At 44.0% G+C, this 19,081-nt stretch overlaps 1 protein-coding gene across 1 annotated transcript in view; it reads right to left on the bottom strand.

The window, feature by feature from the left end:
• Positions 1-712: 712 nt before the first annotated feature.
• The window catches only part of LOC115110903 (ubiquitin carboxyl-terminal hydrolase 43-like), a 95,028-nt gene continuing 76,659 nt past the window's right edge, over positions 713-19,081 (bottom strand). Inside the window, exons 9-15 of the mRNA XM_065010217.1 lie at positions 15,852-15,955; positions 12,718-12,795; positions 12,215-12,344; positions 7,504-7,888; positions 7,116-7,274; positions 6,070-6,240; positions 713-5,828 (exon numbers count right to left, since the gene is read on the bottom strand). Of these exons, the coding sequence (XP_064866289.1) occupies positions 4,687-5,828; positions 6,070-6,240; positions 7,116-7,274; positions 7,504-7,888; positions 12,215-12,344; positions 12,718-12,795; positions 15,852-15,955 (2,169 nt within the window). The 3' untranslated portion in view covers positions 713-4,686. The remainder of the gene's footprint in view (positions 5,829-6,069; positions 6,241-7,115; positions 7,275-7,503; positions 7,889-12,214; positions 12,345-12,717; positions 12,796-15,851; positions 15,956-19,081) is intronic.

Below are 19,081 nucleotides of genomic sequence, written 5' to 3'. Positions count from 1 at the left end.
CAGTAGTGTTGTAATTGTCATTATTACAAAAAATATATATATATATATATAAAAATCTGCCGATTAATCGGTACCGGCTTTTTTGGGGTCCTCCAATAATCGGTATCGGCGCTGAAAAATCATAATCGGTCAATAATTTAAATTACTTTCTTTCATTGATCTCTAATATCTCTAATATTCTGAACCGTTCTCTCCACATATTCTAGTGAGTCTGTAGAGAACTCAAATTAAAGGTACACCCAATTTAAAGGGATGGCTTTAGATAAATGTACTGAAAACCCTATTGAATTAAATCTGAAACAAGGAATTCAGTTAGCCACGCCTGTAAAGCCTGTTACACACCTGCATAAGGTAAGTCTGAATACCAACTACTGAGAAGTGAGAAGGAAAGGTGTGTGTAGGAAAGGCATACATTTCCCTAAAAGCACAGCAAGAGAACTATTTGGAATGTGCTCTCCCAATATCAACAAAACATGCATGACACACTGGATGATGAATTTAAGAAACATTTGGAATACAATTTTTTCTCCACAATAGTTCAACTTTTGTTAATCAGTTGTTCTCTACACCTTGGTTTTGTAAGTTAAGCTGGTATGATGTGGTATGGAAATGAGCAGAACCTGAACCAGTTCAAAGTCCAAGTTAGACAGATACAATGACACATGCAATTGAATATCTCCTCGTTTGTATTATGATATAATAAAGAGAGTAGTTGTGAGAAAAGCTGTGTTTAATTTGCAATTGAAATAAATTCCAGTATGGTAATAAGCAGATACAATATATATGTTAAGTTCACAATTAAAGTCCACTTGTGCTTTATCCTGACATTGCTCTCTAATCAGAAGCATACATTATCTGATTTGATCATCTGGAGCCTTCATTTAAATAATTACAAATCAGGTATAAAATGTAGACTTTTACAAAAGTTGCATATAAAATATAGTCAACCCATGCCTTCCCAAGGAAAGCATCCTTCATTTAGGGTCACTTCCAAAACAAGTGCTCGTTTTGGTAAACAAAGTGATACAGAAAAGTTAAATAAGGTTGCAGAAACAAAATTGATGAGAACAAGTGAAAAAAAAGGCATAACATTTGAGCTAGTGTCATCGGCCTATGTTGATGGTGTGGTGTCATCGGCCTATGTTGATGGTGTGGTGTCATCGGCCTATGTTGATGGTGTGGTGTCATCAGCCTATGTTGATGGTGTAGTGTCATCGGCCTATGTTGATGGTGTAGTGTCATCAGCCTATGTTGATGGTGTGGTGTCATCAGACAATGTTGATGGTGTAGTGTCATCGGCCTATGTTGATGGTGTAGTGTCATCGGCCTATGTTGATGGTGTAGTGTCATCGGCGGGCCTATGTTGATGGTGTAGTGTCATCAGCCTATGTTGATGGTGTGGTGTCATCAGACAATGTTGATGGTGTAGTGTCATCGGCCTATGTTGATGGTGTAGTGTCATCGGCCTATGTTGATGGTGTAGTGTCATCGGCCTATGTTGATGGTGTAGTGTCATCAGCCTATGTTGATGGTGTGGTGTCATCAGACAATGTTGATGGTGTAGTGTCATCAGACAATGTTGATGGTGTAGTGTCATCAGACAATGTTGATGGTGTAGTGTCATCAGACAATGTTGATGGTCTGGTGTCATCAGACAATGTTGATGGTGTAGTGTCATCAGACAATGTTGATGGTGTAGTGTCATCAGACAATGTTGATGGTGTAGTGTCATCAGACAATGTTGATGGTGTAGTGTCATCAGCCTATGTTGATGGTGTAGTGTCATCAGACAATGTTGATGGTGTAGTGTCATCAGCCTATGTTGATGGTGTAGTGTCATCAGCCGATGTTGATGGTGTAGTGTCATCAGACAATGTTGATGGTGTAGTGTCATTAGCCTATGTTGATGGTGTAGTGTCAACAGACAATGTTGATGGTGTAGTGTCATCAGACAATGTTGATGGTGTAGTGTCATCAGCCTATGTTGATGGTGTGGTGTCATCAGACAATGTTGATGGTGTGGTGTCATCAGACAATGTTGATGGTATAGTGTCATCAGCCTATGTTAATGCTTTTGTGTCATCAGACAATGTTGATGGTGTAGTGTCATCAACCAATTTGTCATGATGGTTGATGGTGTAGTGTCATCAACCAATTTGTCATGATGGTTGATGGTGTAGTGTCATCAACCAATTTGTCATGATGGTTGATGGTGTAGTGTCATCAACCAATTTGTCATGATGGTTGATGGTGTTGTGTCATCAACCAATTTGTCATGATGGTTGATGGTGTAGTGTCATCAACCAATTTGTCATGATGGTTGATGGTGTAGTGTCATCAACCAATTTGTCATGATGGTTGATGGTGTAGTGTCATCAACCAATTTGTCATGATGGTTGATGGTGTTGTGTCATCAACCAATTTGTCATGATGGTTGATGGTGTTGTGTCATCAACCAATTTGTCATGATGGTTGATGGTGTTGTGTCATCAACCAATTTGTCATGATGGTTGATGGTGTAGTGTCATCAACCAATTTGTCATGATGGTTGATGGTGTAGTGTCATCAACCAATTTGTCATGATGGTTGATGGTGTAGTGTCATCAACCAATCCCCATTAGAAGAAGTTATGATGATGCATATGGGGCATCCCATATGGTCCAGTATATTGTATAGCTACTACTGTATGTCTGCTAACACAACCATATGTCCTACACATTAACATTGTAGTTTAGGAGAATAGTAAAGGATTGTATCATTTCATTGGGATTAAATTCTAGATAATTTCAGATACATGAAGTCAACTCAGTTGATGGCCAGTTGATGGCCTATGCTTCTCATGGGGCGATGGGCCTAAGTAATTAAGTAACTCAGAAATCTAATAGATAAATACATTCACTCTGATAGTATTTTTCCCTTTACAGAAGCACTGTATGCCATTGTGTTGGTAATATTACTTCTACATATGTTCATATACAGTTGATGAAAGCTCAAACACATGTGCTCTACACCCTCCTAACATAAAACACACATCATACGTTTCCATCCATTGTTGCTGGGAAATCTGCACTGACTAGAACATACACAGAATGTGCATTTATCTGAATTGGCATGTACCCTATGGCTGACAATTAAAATGCATTACAGCACTCTATAGGAAAAGTTACTCAATGATCTTCATTTAATGTAATAGATCGTCATGTACTGTATATTGGAAGCTAAGTCAAGAGATGTTTTGGGTCGAAAATGAATGAAAATCAAGAAATCCCTGCCCCTCTACAGAGTACATCAGACAGCAGCACCTTCACAGTTGGTATCTTTAAGGGAGTTTGCCATGGCAACAGGGGAGGAGGTTTAATCCCCCCCTGGTGAGTTATTGTGAAACTGGCAGTAACTTTCTCTGGAGCTCAGCAGTGGGGAGATACAGGGAGTGATATTAAAAGCCTTGAAATGGGCTGTCAGTCTGTCCCTGGTGCTCTATAAGGGGCTGACCTAAACCACTGGTGTGAGGAGGTTCCACAACAGTTCACCATCACAAAATAGCACCCATCTACGTTCACACAAGTCAATGTACAAAACTCTCAAGTGGCTCTTTTTGATAATTATTTTCCATTTCGATTTAAAATAGAAAGTCCTAGATACTGTCTGGTATTCTTGTATGCTCCACAATGAATCTTAAACTAGATTATCTAGACCTTTTTCAGGGTCCTGATGAATGTTCTGATTGACACAAACTTTGGTTCAAGATCCATTAAATCTATTGTGGAGTATACAGGACCATCACTGTGCTGGAGTACATGGTGTGCAAACTAACCTCTTTTCAACCCAGTATTTCAATCATGTTAGTTACGAACATAAATCACCATTTCATTCCTCTACCCTTATTTCTCCTCCAATCACACACCGTCGTTACAGTACGGTAGTCAGTAACAGGTGTGTAACAACCAGGTTATTACAGTACTTATTTCTTTCAGTTGCCAGTTGCCACTGACAGAAGATGGTACATGATGAATATTAGCAATAACATAAGTGTATGAGGTCCCAGCAAACAGTTTGCGGTGGAAGCACAGACAGACAATCATTTAACTGAATCTTTCTGTGCAGGATATTCCTCCGCGGCTACATCAATAGAAAATCAAGGACAGCATACAACCAAGACAGATGCTTGACATGTTTGTGGAATAAATATGATCACAATACAGCAGTTGTACCTCTCCATTGTACACAGACTGCATAGATTCATTTACACACAAAGACAATACGTCAATAACATCAGTGTTAACAGAGGGTACATGATGCCCTTCAGAAACAACAGCTCTGATGGTTATACTACAGAGACCTGGTGACCGTCTGGATGTGATGTGTGTCAATCAATAGCGTGGTTGCAGTGTTCAACAAACAATCATTCTGAACTGTCACAGAGGCACTTACATTAAACAGAAGACTATGACAGACAGTTAACTGTTACGCACTGCATTACTGTTGGCAAAGCCTCCCCTAAGAACCTGTCTTATAGTAACACCGTGACTATTCCTCTGCTCTAGCAGTGGTGGCCAGACTGCTCAGCTCACCCTAACATGCTAACCCTGACAGTAGCATTGGCACAAACTCTAAATAAAGAGACACACACGCCAGATAACTCTACTGCTGTGGCAGCAGCCAGTTAGCCTAGCGGTGCGGAGGGAGTCAGAAGCAGGACTCGGGGACGGGTCTCTGCTGCCTGCCCAGGGAGGTGGTGCTGTAGCGTGCCCGCTGCAGGGTGGCATAGCTGGGCTTGTCTGTGGCCAGGCTGCTGCGGGGGGCCGGGGGAGCTACCTGCCCGTTCCTCTGCAGAGAGGCACACCTGCGCAGGGTCAAGTCCAGTTTGGTCTGGATGTTACTGGAGCTGTGGGCACGCTTGATGTCAGCAGCAGAGCTGTGACTCCCTGCCCTCCCGTTGACAAGCTGCCCTTTGCTGTGACGGCAGTCACTTCTAGGGGCGCCGTTGGCCCTCTTTTCCTCCAGCGCTACACCGTTCAGGGTCCCATTGGAGAGGGAGAGTTTAGACAAACTACCGTTTGCCACCTTGCTGGTTCGTCCGTGGCCATTGGCCCGGACTTCCTCCCCCTTGCTAGGTATCCTCTGAGTGTCTTTCTTCAGGAAGCCTGATTTGAAAAAGGACAAGAGGCTGTCGTGGCTCCTTACCTCCTGACCCCTCATCCCCTTCCTCTCCTCAGGCTGTAGACCAGCCTGCAGCACCCCTACCCTGGAGGTCAGCCCTGCTTGGGCCTTGGGCCTCTTCAGTGTAGAGTCCCTACTTGGGGGGGCACTGTGGCTGATGTGGACCCCATCAGTAGAGCCTCTATGGGGGTGAGGGTCCAGGGTCCTGCTCTGGTCCTGCCTGAACCTCTTGGAGGACCTCCGTCCAAGTGAGCTGTCATCCCTGACTTTAGTGATAATACTGAGCCCCAGGCTGGAGCTCCTCTCTATGGCAGGCCTGCTCTGGCCCTCTGGTACTCTTGGGGAGTCGCAGGCCTCAGAGTTGGACCTGTCCATGCAGCTCAGGCTGCTGACACTGGGGGAGCTGCCCAGGTCCCTGTGCCCGCCCTGGGGCGGGGTGGCCACTAGGGTGATGATGGGGTCCTTGGTGCACCGCGGCCTGCGCCCTGACTCCAGGTACTCCACCAGCTCCCCTCGCCTGGGGGCGGAGGGTTTGGGGCGGTCCTTGGAACCAAAGGACCAGCGCAGGGGCAGCCCTTTGCTCAGGGTGTCCTTGGTCTTAGTGGGTGACCTCATGCTCACGCTCCTGCCCTGAGTGCCTCGGACAAATGGCTTATTCTCAAACCCATCTGGACCCAGAAGAAAAAACAAACACAGTTAGGATTTTTCCTCACATTCCTCCTCTTTTTTAATGGTTCATTGATCGACTTATTTACATAATCATCTGCTTTTTAATTATGTAATTATCTCAAAGATATAATCCTCTTTGAGTAAAAACCAGAACTTCAGACCAATCAGGCACAGCGAACAATAGTGGTTTTATTTATTTAGAGACAGACTGGGGAAATGGTGTCCCAATGGGCTACTCACCTGTCTCTGTTTTAAGAGGCTCGTCCTCGAACACAGGGAGCTCTGGGGATTCAGGGGTTGGTGTGGGGCCAGGAGGGCCAGAGGTGGACCCCCCAGAGAACAGGCTGCCCCTCTTACTGTCCCGCGTCAGACGGATCAGCCAGTGGTCTGACGTGGAGGAGCTGGTGGAGCCTGTAGAAGTAGAAGAACACTGTTATAGAGAGCAAAGTGCCATCTACTGGACTCTCAACACAGCTAATACATACAAACCTGTCTCCTTTTCCTAGAGGGGGACAGTAGGCGTCCACATGCTTCCCAGCCGAAACATTTCGGGAAGAGTTTGTGCATATATTATGACAACATTTTGTTAGTTGTTGTTAGTTTGGAAGCATATGCCCCTTGGTCGGAGATTGGTCAACAGTAGGGATTCTTCAATAAACTTTTTCATTGTGAAATAGTGCACCAAACATCTTAGTTAGATGAAAAAAGGCACGACTAAGATCTCCTCTGCAAAAACGTCAAAATGAATGATAGATTCCTTGAGTTATCTTAGATAAATTCTGACTATTTTGAGGAAGTGTATACTGGCTACAGCGTCTCAAGAGGGACAATTGCCGCTATTGCAGCTTTTTTCTCGTTTTTAAGCAAAAGACTTTTGAGGGAGTATGCAATGCACAGACATTCCCTTTGCCTATCCGAGTTCTGCTAGGAGCAAACCAAACCTAGTATGCCTTTACTGTACCTCCATCCTACCATGGACAAGGTCATTACACACTGCCAATCATACACTCTTTTGATTTCAACATTAATGATTTAAATTAGAAAAATGTCTGGATGCTGTCAATGAAGTGCCATTCATTATTGGGCGACCAAAGCCATCATTTCACCAATAATGGATTTCAGAAGCCTTATTTCCATTACATGGACTTACTTTCAACTGAAGACCTCTAAAGGTCAGTATTCTTCCAGAACCAATTGGTATATATCATCTATTGAAATGACACAATAGGACTGCAGGACATATTGCAGACTGTGGCTTAATGAATGGACTTGTCAACATGGCTCACCTCTGAGAGAGGAGCTGGCTGACCATGGAGGGATGGTGTTGCGTCTCTGGTAGAAGAGGATGTAGGCTCCCCGTGTGCACACCTCCCCCTCTGTGACTGGCTCTGCACTGCTGTCATCATACCCATACCACTGGGCATCCAATGAGTTCCTGCAGAACGCTGCACAGAGACACAGACACCTGTTCAGACACGCACAACAGTGTGTACTTACATACATACTAAACAAACCACCACCATGTCTTTATTATCATCACCATCAAACACATTTTTGGACTGGATCTCACTTCAAGACACCTTGCTGATTAAAGACCACTTTCAATGAGATTGATATTTCATAGAACATTTATAGGATGTGAATATGACAGCCAGACAGTCCCTCCATACAAACCTGTGTAATGTCCCCCGTGCATGCCTCCGTGATGGTTACACACGGCATAGAGGTCATATAGGAAGTCTGGAGGGGCCCTGTCGGGTGGGCAGGGCTGTTTCCAGGCCGGGTGCAGGGGGCCAGGGAGCAGAGGACCGTGGGGGGGCAGAGGACATTGGGGGGGCAGCCGGGTGCTCTTTCTCCTCTTCACCACATGGGGCGCCATGTCTAGGCCGTCCAGGGGGAAGCGCACTAGCGTGGCCAGCTTGTTGCGGCGCTCGCCCACCTGCCGGAAGCGCTTGAGGTGGAGGATGAGGATGTCAGGCAGCGTCCACAGGCTCATCTTCACCATGCCCTGCTGCAGCTGCTTACAGTGGGGACATTTCCATGCATCGTCTGGGGCCAGCTGGGGGGGGGAGGGAGGGAGGGAGGGAGAGGGAGAGAGACAGAGACAGAGACAGAGAGAGAGAGAGAGAGAGAGAGAGACAGAGAGAGAAATTCATCCATGTAAAAAAAAAATGAAATCTTGTCCCTCAATCAACCTTTTACATTTTTGTATTGTAATTTCAGAAAATGTCCATAATATATCTGCCGCTAATTGTGGAATGATAATGTTTCACAGTATTACTTACCCACCAGTCTTGTGATTGGCTGTGTGCTTTTCCTATTGATATCTCCCGCCGGAGTGGCAGCTGCTCCGACTTTGTGGCTGTATTATCTAGCAAAAATCGCTAATTTCCTGGTTGCAAAAATTCTACACTGTTTGCTCAATTTCAGTTTATGTGAGAAAGCAAGCACTGAATAGTGTAGGGAATCAGTGTACAATCTAAATCGCTGTGAAATATATTTTCAATAACCAAAAATATTGTTTTCCAGCAGTTTGAAGCTGGTGGACAATGTTTAAGACATGAAATGTGGTCTGATACAGGTTGCGATGGTATTCAGTGATAGCTCTGTGCATGAGACCGTGTCTGTTTCATCAGAACAGTATGTGAAGCCTAATTTATCAGTCACTTTCACAACCTGTTGCTGGGGCGACCGCCTCCGGCACTCTAATCCCTCTGATTAGTGTGCATGAAGAAGAGTGGAGGAAGGAGATGGAGGCAGCTGTATCCATTAACCTTCATGTTCAGTCGAGGATACTAATCTGGTCACGAATGGAGCTAAAGAAAGCTTAGTCATTTGCCTTCATGAATGGCAATGAGAAATTATTCACTCCTATCAGAAGCAGACATAGGAATCAAACAATGCTCAGGAAGAAACTAAGAGAAGGCTCTTGAGGAGGACATGTTCTAGACATCTATCGCACATGTCAACTTCATAAGCGTATTACATAAACCAAATTACAGGCTTTGAAGTTCCCGTACACCTCTATTACCTAACTAACATGTTCCAAGCACACCAAGACAGTTGTGAAGAGGACACAACAAAACCTATTCCCCCTCAGAAGACTGAAAAGATTTGGCACGGGTCCTCAGATCCTCAAAAGGTTCTACAGCTGCACCATCGAGAGCATCCTGACGGGTTGCATCACTGCATGGTATATCAACTGCTCGGCCTCCGACCGCAAGGCACTACAGTGGGTAGTGCGTACAGCCCAGTACATCACCGGGGCCAAGCTTCCTGCCATCCAGGACCTCAATACCAGGCGGTGTCAGAGGAAGGCCACCCTTGTCATAGACTGTTCTCTCTGCTACCGCATGGCAAGCAGTACCGGAGCTCCAAGTATAGGTCCAAGAGGCTTCAAAACAGCTTCTACCCCCAAGCCATAAGACTCCTGACCATCTAATCAAATGGCTACCCAAACTATTTGCATTGCCCCCCAATCTATTTTACGCTGCTGCTATTCTCTGTTATTATCTATGCATAGTCACTTTAATAACTCTACCTACATGTACAGTTGAAGTCGGAAGTTTACATACACTTAGGTTGGAGTCTTTAAAACTCGTTTTTCAACCACTTCACAAATTTCTTATTAACAAACTATAGATTTGGCAAGTCGGTTAGGACATCTACTTTGTGCATGACACAAGTAATTTTTCCAACATTTGTTCACAAAGAGATTATTTAACTTATAAAATTCACTGTATCACAATTCCAGTGGGTCAGAAGTTGACATACACCAAGTTGACTGTGCCTTTAAACAGCTTGGAAAATTGCAGAAAAGGATGTCATGGCTTTAGAAGTTTCGGAATGTATTTTTGTTAACTGCTAATTGACATCATTTGAGTCAATTGGAGGTGTACCTGTGGATGTATTTCAAGGCCTACCTTCAAATTCAGTGCCTCTTTGCTTGACATCATAGGAAAATCTAAAGAAATCAGCCAAAACTTCAGAAAAAAAATCTTGCTTTTTGGAGAAATGTCCTCTGGTCTGATGAAACAAAAATAGAACTGTTTGGCCATAATGACCACCGTTATGTTTGGAGGAAAAAGGGGGAGGCTTGCAAGCCGAAGAACACCATCCCAACCGTGAAGCACAGGGTGGCAGCATCATGTTTTGGTGGTGTTTTGCTGTAGGAGGGACTGGTGCACCTCACAAAATAGATGGTATCATGAGGAAGTAAAATTATGTGGATATATTGAAGCAACATCTCAAGACATCAGTAAGGAAGTTAAAGCTTGGTCGCAAATGGGTCTTCCAAATGGACAATGACCCCAAGCATACTTCCAAAGTTGTGGCAAAATGGCTTGAGGACAACAAAGTCAAGGTATTGGAGTGGCCATCACAAAGCCCTGACCTCAATCCAATAGAAAATTTGATGGGCAGAACTGAAAAAGCGTTTGCGAGCAAGGAGGCCTTACAAACCTGACTCAGTCACACCAGCTCTGTCAGGAGGAATGGGATTAAATTCACCCAACTTATTGTGGGAAGCTTGTGGAAGGCTACCCAAAACGTTTGACCCAAGTTAAACAATTTAAAGGCAATGCTACCAAATACTGTGTATGTAAACTTCTGACCCACTGGGAATGTGATGAAAGAAATAAAAGCTGAAATAAATCATTCTCTCTACTATTATTCTGACATTTCACATTCTTAAAATAATGTGGTGATCCTAACTGACCTAAGACTAATGTCAGCAATGTCAGTTTAAATGTATTTGGCTAAGGTGTACAGTATGTAAACTTCCGACTTCAACTGTACATACTACCTCAATTACCTCGACTAACCGGTGCCCCCGCACATTGACTCTGTACCTGTCACACCCTGATCTGTTTCACCTGTCCTCTCCAGGTGTCGCCCATCTTCCCCACTTATCCTCTGGGTATTTATACCTGTGTTTTCTGTCTGTCTGTGCCAGTTGGTCTTGTTTGTCAAGCTTACCAGCGTTTGTTCCTGTCAGCTTCTGTCTTTTCCCAGCCTCTGTTTTTCTCGTCCTCCTGGTTTTTGACTCTTGCCTGTCCTGACCCTGCCCCCCCCACGCCTGACCACTCTGCCTGTCCCAGTACCTTTGCTCCTACTCTGGATTATCGACCCCTGCCTGCCTTGACCTGTCATTTGCCTGCCCCTTCACAGTCTGGACTTGGGTCTTACCTTGATACCTGATAATACCGGTACCCCCTGTATATAGCCTTGCTATTGTTATTTTACTGCTGCGCTTAAATGATTTGTTACTATTATTTCTTACTTTTTGAATGTATTTTTCTTAACTGCATGGTTGGTTAAGGGCTTGTAAGTAAGCATTTCACTGTACACCTTTTGGATATTCAGAACGTTCCCTTAAACAACCTCTTCATGTTTATTTATTTATTTTTAATTTGCAAAAATGTATTTGTACCTTTATTTAACTAGGCAAGTCAGTTAAGAACAAATTCTTATTTTCAATGACGGCCTAGAAACGAGGTGTGGAGGGGCATGGAGATGGGGCATGACGGTAAACAATATATTGTGGTACAGTATAACTGGGAGCAGGAAGATCAATCAACCATTCGAAGGGAAGGAAGTATTCTGATTCACAAGTCGTTTAGACACCGATCTGGGTGTAGATACAGTTAAGCGAGAGCATACAGTTCCCAGCAGAAACAGAGTCCATTCACAGCTCTAATAGAACTCCACGGACGGGAAAATAAGAGCCCAATTGGCAAGATTAATTCCACCTCAGGTCATCTTGATTGATTTGACTGAAGGCAGATTTTGTTCTTGACATCATACCACAACATTCACATCCTTTGATGTTACTGTTGACATTGCATCTTATAACACTGGGGGGTCTGTAAGAAGCATTATGGATTCCATAATGATGTCCTTAAAGGGATTGTTCACCCAAATAACAAATGTGCATCTTATTTTTAAGGTAGCATAAGATTAATGTATTTGTAATTTGGATGAATTTCCCTTAAAGGACTGTTTCAAACTAGAGGCAGTCTCCCCTATAAACAAAAATACAGTATATAATGAAAATCACAGGTAGGAAGGATTTCCTTGCTCCTCGTCAGTCATTCAGTCAGTGGGTTCGGTACATAAGGTTCTATGACACATGTCAAACTCATTCCACGGAGGGCCGAGTGTCTACGGGTTTACGCTCCTCCCTTGGACTTCATTTATGAATTAAGGTCACTAATTAGTAAGGGACTCAACTCACTTGGTTGTCTAGGGCTTAATTGAAAGGAAAAAACTAAAACCAGCAGACACAAGGCCCTCCATGGAATGAGTTTGACACCCTTGTAGACTATAGTGAGACAACAGATTGTACTCAGCAGTGGTTGTTGCCTGACCGTAGGAGATAATGTACCTGTTCCTCTTTAGTGTAGAGCTGAAAGCACTCGTCCAGAGTACAACTGTGCTGCTGGACGTGCTGCTGATGCTGGCCTCTCACACTCTCAGCATCCTTCACCACCTCCTCCTGGATGTTCCCAAACAGGCTGCAGGAGACCGACAACACGCAGACAGACAGACAGACAGACAGACAGACAGACAGACAGACAGACAGACAGACAGACAGACAGACAGACAGACAGACAGACAGACACGCAGACAGCCAGACACGCAGACAGACAGCCAGACAGACAGACAGACAGACAGACAGACAGACAGACAGACAGACAGACAGACAGACAGACAGACAGACAGACAGACAGACAGACAGAGTTGGGAACATGCACAGAGAGAGAAAGAGGCTGCCAGGCATTAATAAAATAAGGCATATGCAGCAGCATACATACTGTTTTATGATTACAGTTGGTCTACAATAATTCAGGGCTAGAAGGTTATAGACTGTCACTGATAATGACTGACCAGTCTTTTATTCTGTGTTCCCATTCGATGATGAGCTTCACATGGGGCGGTCCTCCTGAGCCACAGAGATTAAGAGCTCTGGGAACAAAGGGGTTAAAGGTCATCAGATTAGCAAGGTAAAACTTCAGCATAATCCCCTTCGCACACTGTTCACCTATTATTCAGGTGGTATGTACATTTTGTTATGGTGCTTTCCCATTGAGTCTTACCCTCCTCACCAGTGGGCCACCAGTGTTTTATGTTAATGTAGGCCAGCGTTTCCCAAACTAGGGGTCGCAATCCCATGTGGGGTCTCCAGATTTGAAAATGGTGTCACAAGAGAAACTCTGGAAAAAAATCATGCTTGGTTCATAGAACTGGGGTTATGTCAGTAACCTCCGGTAGCCACTAGATGTGGTTGTAATAAACAGTCAGGTTTCTGTTTTCTTCCTACAAATGTGGCTCTATCCTTTGAACGGTTTAAGATACAAAATATTATGACCCCATCACTGAAAGATAAGACTCTCAGGAACACATGTGTGTCTGTTTCCCTCTACAATGCCCACAAGCCTTATTAGAACAGAGTGGACAAGATCAGGCACTAAATCAGGGAAAAAGAACATCATCAATGATTGTTATTTTCTGTACAGAAAATCATAGAAAATGATTACTGTCAAAAGTATTATCAGACTGATTTGTAATACATTGTCATAGCTCCAATTAAATAAGTAAATATTGGCTGTTGATTTCATCACTTTACATTTTTTTTTTTTACAATGGTGTTGTCACAAAAAAAAAATATATCAAAATGGGGTCGTGGGCCAAACCAGTTTGGGAACCCCTGGTGTAAACTCTAGAGTTATTGTGTTTCCATTAGGAGTGTGGCACTAAATACTTATGGCGAGCAGAATCTTCAAGCTCTGCATCATTCAAGAACACTGTAGTTTTGCGAGAAGGTGTTAAAGTTCAGAATTAGCCATCATGTAAATGCCAGCTGAAAAGTACCCAGAGCTTTGCCGTGGCTCCAAGTCAGAGCAGAGCCATGGCCTCGTGAGACATAAGTGCCAGCCCACATAGATGGAAACAGAAAAGTCTGAGCCTGGCGTAAGACACCAGGGTAAATCCCCATTGGAAATGCAGCATCGAGACCTTTTCAGAGAGGGCCTTTGTGCAGCAGCATGTATTTATAGACTCTGTACAGCCACTAGGTGTCAGCAGGACCTAACAATTAAACATCCACCACACTGGGATTCAAAAAAAGGAGCAGATCATGGATTTGTAGATAGTGCTTTCAGAAGTGCGTTTTCAGAGGCTGAATAAACAGAATATCCACAAACTATTCACACAACAACATATGTTTAAAGCACAATCGATGGTAAGAAAGTAGTTGAAGAAAAAAGGAATGTCCGCAACTCTGGTATGCTCCCATGGTGATTTAATCAGACGCACAATAAAGACGACGTTTTGATCCGAGTTGGATCTTCGGCAGGTCAAGAAAGTAGTTAAACATTAGCTTTTCATTCAGAGTCTGTGTTAACGCTACTGTAGGCCCCTTGAAACCCTGACAGTATTGAATATCATCATGTTGGGGTCCTTTCCCTTTCCTTTCCTAAAGCATGTTATGAATCAGATTGATTTAATGTAAAAGTCGAGTTTTATGTGCCTTACCAAACCCTAACAGCTGAAGCAATGAATGAGGCTATTCTTGGTGTGATAGAGCCCCACCAGAAACCCAGCTCCACTAATTGGGTCAGTTATAAATAGGATTTAAATGATAGGTGGGATTTAAACAATTTGTGACAGATTAATTGGGGATTTTCCTTAATGCTAGTTATTCATGAGCAGTAGAAGAGGTGGAATGGGGACAGAGAAACTGAAATTTATTTTCAGTCTCTACTACAATGAAGCATGTTTTCTTGACTCAAGTCTTCTATGACAGTTGTGCTTTTATAATGGCCTCGAGAGATCCATCCAGTCTCAAAACGACTCAATTAAACAGTATTTGAATTCAGAAATATCTCTCAGAGCATTTGGCAAGATTGTCTACAGTTTTCTTGGCAGAGAGTAGAGTAGTAAGTTCACTATCACAATGTCTATGACTGTTTGTAGGAATCTTGTGCTCTGGGGGTCCCTCAGGTAAACTACATTATATTCTGGGCTGAGAGTCAATCAAAGCCAGTTGAACTCTTCAAGCGAACACTTCAAACAGAATTTCATTACACAGTGATCTTCATGGCTATGGGGTGCCTCTCAGTATGAGCCCTGGAGATTTCAGATCTGTAGAGACAGTACATGTATCTCTCCACAGGCTATAGATGCTTTCATTTACCACCATCACAGCCTCTATTATGACTCTACACAGCCCTGCCTGTGATGAAGGCTGGCTATGGACACCAACAAAATATCAACCGAATAAATGCATCTATGCTGGTCAAAGGAGCACAGTCGGATAGCAGACAACCTATATGCTGGAAGAAGAATTTTCCTTCCTATCACTTTATTTTCCAAAGTAAGGGAAAGCTATTGATTGAAATGCTAAATGCTTTTACTGATGGTGTTGTTAAAGGTTAAACAAAATCACATAAACCTTTGAGGGGCACTCGTGCAGCAATTTAGTAGTATTACTGAAATATCAATACATTAATGGGTCTTGTAGCACCATCATCAAATAGAAGTGTTCTGAATACTGTGCACACACGCACTTCAAAAGCACCACGCCCCCCCAGCAACCATTCAAATGGATGAATGGACATTTCTAAGCAACTGGAGGAATTCTGCCTTGATAAAGTGCCCTTTAAAATGGCAATTAGTTTCCACAGTTCGTAAAATATTAGACACCCTCTCCTAAAAAAGAATCTTACAAAATGGCTGCATATTTCACTGCGGGAAGAAATGGGCATTACCTAATCCACTACACCGTATGGGCTGCCTCTCAGTAAAGAACTACCCATACAAAATATAGAGGGAAGAAACTGTGGTTTTGACACATTACTCTTGAAATGCTTAGAAGCCTTGCTTGAACACCTCTACTGCTTCACTTTAGCTTGATGAAGCGCATGTTCGCGGCCTTACCTTCTCATCTCACTACCTAACTGTCTGACATGCAGACGCTTAGCTAGCTACAGTATGTGGCCTGCAGAGGCTGTCTGTCTCACCTGTTCACTGCTGGGTGGTAGAGCGGCCGTCCATCCTGGGGGGAGAGGTAGCTGTAGGACGCTGATCCTCCCACCACACGGATCTTAAACAGCACTCTGGCATTCTGCAAGACAAACATTTTTTGAATGAATCAATATTGGCATTGCCACTGGAGTTAGGAGCAGGGCCTAGAGTAATGTACAACTATGAGTGTACAGTATAATCAGGGTTCCCACTGGTCTTGGTGGACATGCATATGGTGATGGACAGCACAGTTCTTTGAATCATAATTTGAATCCTGACTGCACAGGACAGATCAAGGTTTGTAGTCAGTAAAAAGTGCCCTATCATCTGATGTGGAGGTTGAATAATGACTTGTAAAGGCAGCATCCCCCAGCAATAACATCCTTTGAATTGGCACTGTTTTTTACGGTCATAACCGCACTGAAAGTCTAGGTCCAAAAGGCTTCTTAACAGCTTCTACTCCAAGCTATAAGACTCCTGAACAGCTAATCAAATGGCTACCCAGACTATTTGCATTGTCCCTCCCGCCTTTTACGTTGCTGCTACTCTCTGTTCATTTACTCTCTATTTATATCTAAGCATAGTTACTTTAACTCTACCTACATGTACATCTTACCTCAATTACCTCGACTAACCTGTGCCCCCACACATAGACTCTGTACCGGTACCCCCCTGAATATAGCCTCCACATTGACTCTGTACCGGTACCACCTGTATATAGCCTCCACATTGACTCTGTACCGGTACCCCCTGTATATAGCCTCCACATTGACTCTGTACCGGTACCCCCTGTATATAGCCTCCACATTGACTCTGTACCGGTACCCCCTGTATATAGCCTCCACATTGACTCTGTACCGGTACCCCCTGTATATAGCCTCCACATTGACTCTGTACCGGTACTCCTGTATATAGCCTCCACATTGACTCTGTACCGGTACCCCCTGTATATAGCCTCCACATTGACTCTGTACCGGTACCCCCTGTATAAAGCCTCCACATTGACTCTGTACCGGTACCCTCTGTATATAGCCTCCACATTGACTCTGTACCGGTACCCCCTGTATATAGCCTCCACATTGACTCTGTACCGGTACCCCCTGTATATAGCCTCCACATTGACTCTGTACCGGTACCCCCTGTATATAGCCTCCACATTGACTCTGTACCGGTACCCCCTGTATATAGCCTCCACATTGACTCTGTACCGGTACCCCCTGTATAAAGCCTCGCTACTGTTATTTTACTGCTGCTCTATTTTTTACATAACACCTATTTTTCTTAAAACTGCATTGTTGGTCAAGGTCTTGTAAATAAGCATTACACCTGTGACAAATAACATTTGATTTGAAATACTGCCACCAGAGAGAAGATGAGCAGCCAAGCATTCAAATCAATACATTGGAGAGTTAATAGTTCCAAACCACATTTTTCCTGGCCAAAGCCTCTGAATCTTTTTGATAAGCTTGGGGCCCTGCACCAAACTTGGAGGACGCTAGGAAAGGGTGGGTCTTTCCAAATGAATCATCATTAGGATTTGTGTTAGTTTTCTCCTCATCTCTGCGAGATATACAGGAGAGACTGTTTACTGAGAACTGTTCTAGTTTGGGAGGTACTACCAGGAACACAATCAATCAAAAAATATATATTTTGTCTGGTTCCAAAGTTTCAAATCAAATCAAATTTTATTTGTCACATACACATGGTTAGCAGATGTTAATGCGAGTGTAGCGAAATGCTTGTGCTTCTAGTTCCGACAATGCAGTAATAACCAACAAGTAATCTAACTAACAATTCCAAAACTACTGTCTTATACACAGTGTAAGGGGATAAGGAGTATGTACATAAGGATATATGAATGAGTGATGGTACAGAGCAGCATAGGCAAGATACAGTAGATGGTATCGAGTACAGTATATACATATGAGATGAGTATGTAAACAAAGTGGCATAGTTAAAGTGGCTAGTGATACATGTATTACATAAGGATGCAGTCGATGATATAGGGTACAGTATATACGTATGCATATGAGATGAATAATGTAGGGTAAGTAACATTATATAAGGTAGCATTGTTTAAAGTGGCTACTGATATATTTACATAATTTCCCTTCAATTCCCATTATTAAAGTGGCTGGAGTTGAGTCAGTGTCAGTGTCAGTGTGTTGGCAGCAGCCACTCAATGTTAGTGGTGGCTGTTTAACAGTCTGATGGCCTTGAGATAGAAGCTGTTTTTCAGTCTCTCGGTCCCAGCTTTGATGCACCTGTACTGACCTCGCCTTCTGGATGATAGCGGGGTGAACAGGCAGTGGCTCGGGTGGTTGATGTCCTTGATGATCTTTATGGCCTTCCTGTAACATCGGGTGGTGTAGGTGTCCTGGAGGGCAGGTAGTTTGCCCCCGGTGATGCGTTGTGCAGACCTCACTACCCTCTGGAGAGCCTTACGGTTGAGGGAGGAGCAGTTGCCGTACCAGGCGGTGATACAGCCCGCCAGGATGCTCTCGATTGTGCATCTGTAGAAGTTTGTGAGTGCTTTTGGTGACAAGCCGAATTTCTTCAGCCTCCGGAGGTTGAAGAGGCGCTGCTGCGCCTTCTTCACGATGCTGTCTGTGTGAGTGGACCAATTCAGTTTGTCTGTGATGTGTATGCCGAGGAACTTAAAACTCGCTACCCTCTCCACTACTGTTCCATCGATGTGGATAGGGGGGTGTTCCCTCTGCTGTTTCCTGAAGTCCACAATCATCTCCTTAGTTTTATTGACGTTGAGTGTGAGGTTATTTTCCTGACACCACACTCCGAGGGCCCTCACCTCCTCTCTGTAGGCCGTCTCGTCGTTGTTGGTAATCAAGCCTACCACTGTTGTGTCGTCCGCAAACTTGATGATTGAGTTGGAGGCGTGCGTGGCCACGCAGTCGTGGGTGAACAGGGAGTACAGGAGAGGGCTCAGAACGCACCCTTGTGGGGCCCCAGTGTTGAGGATCAGCGGGGAGGAGATGTTGTTGCCTACCCTCACGACCTGGGGGCGGCCCGTCAGGAAGTCCAGTACCCAGTTGCACAGGGCGGGGTCGAGACCCAGGGTCTCGAGCTTGATGACGAGCTTGGAGGGTACTATGGTGTTGAATGCCGAGCTGTAGTCGATGAACAGCATTCTCACATAGGTATTCCTCTTGTCCAGATGGGTTAGGGCAGTGTGCAGTGTGGTTGAGATTGCATCGTCTGTGGACCT

The sequence above is a fragment of the Oncorhynchus nerka genome, linkage group LG26 (genome assembly GCF_034236695.1).
Source record: "Oncorhynchus nerka isolate Pitt River linkage group LG26, Oner_Uvic_2.0, whole genome shotgun sequence".
In the NCBI taxonomy this organism is placed as follows: Eukaryota; Metazoa; Chordata; class Actinopteri; order Salmoniformes; family Salmonidae; genus Oncorhynchus; species Oncorhynchus nerka.
The sequence above is the reverse complement of the archived record's forward strand: the minus strand, read 5'-3'. Positions and strand labels throughout refer to the sequence as shown.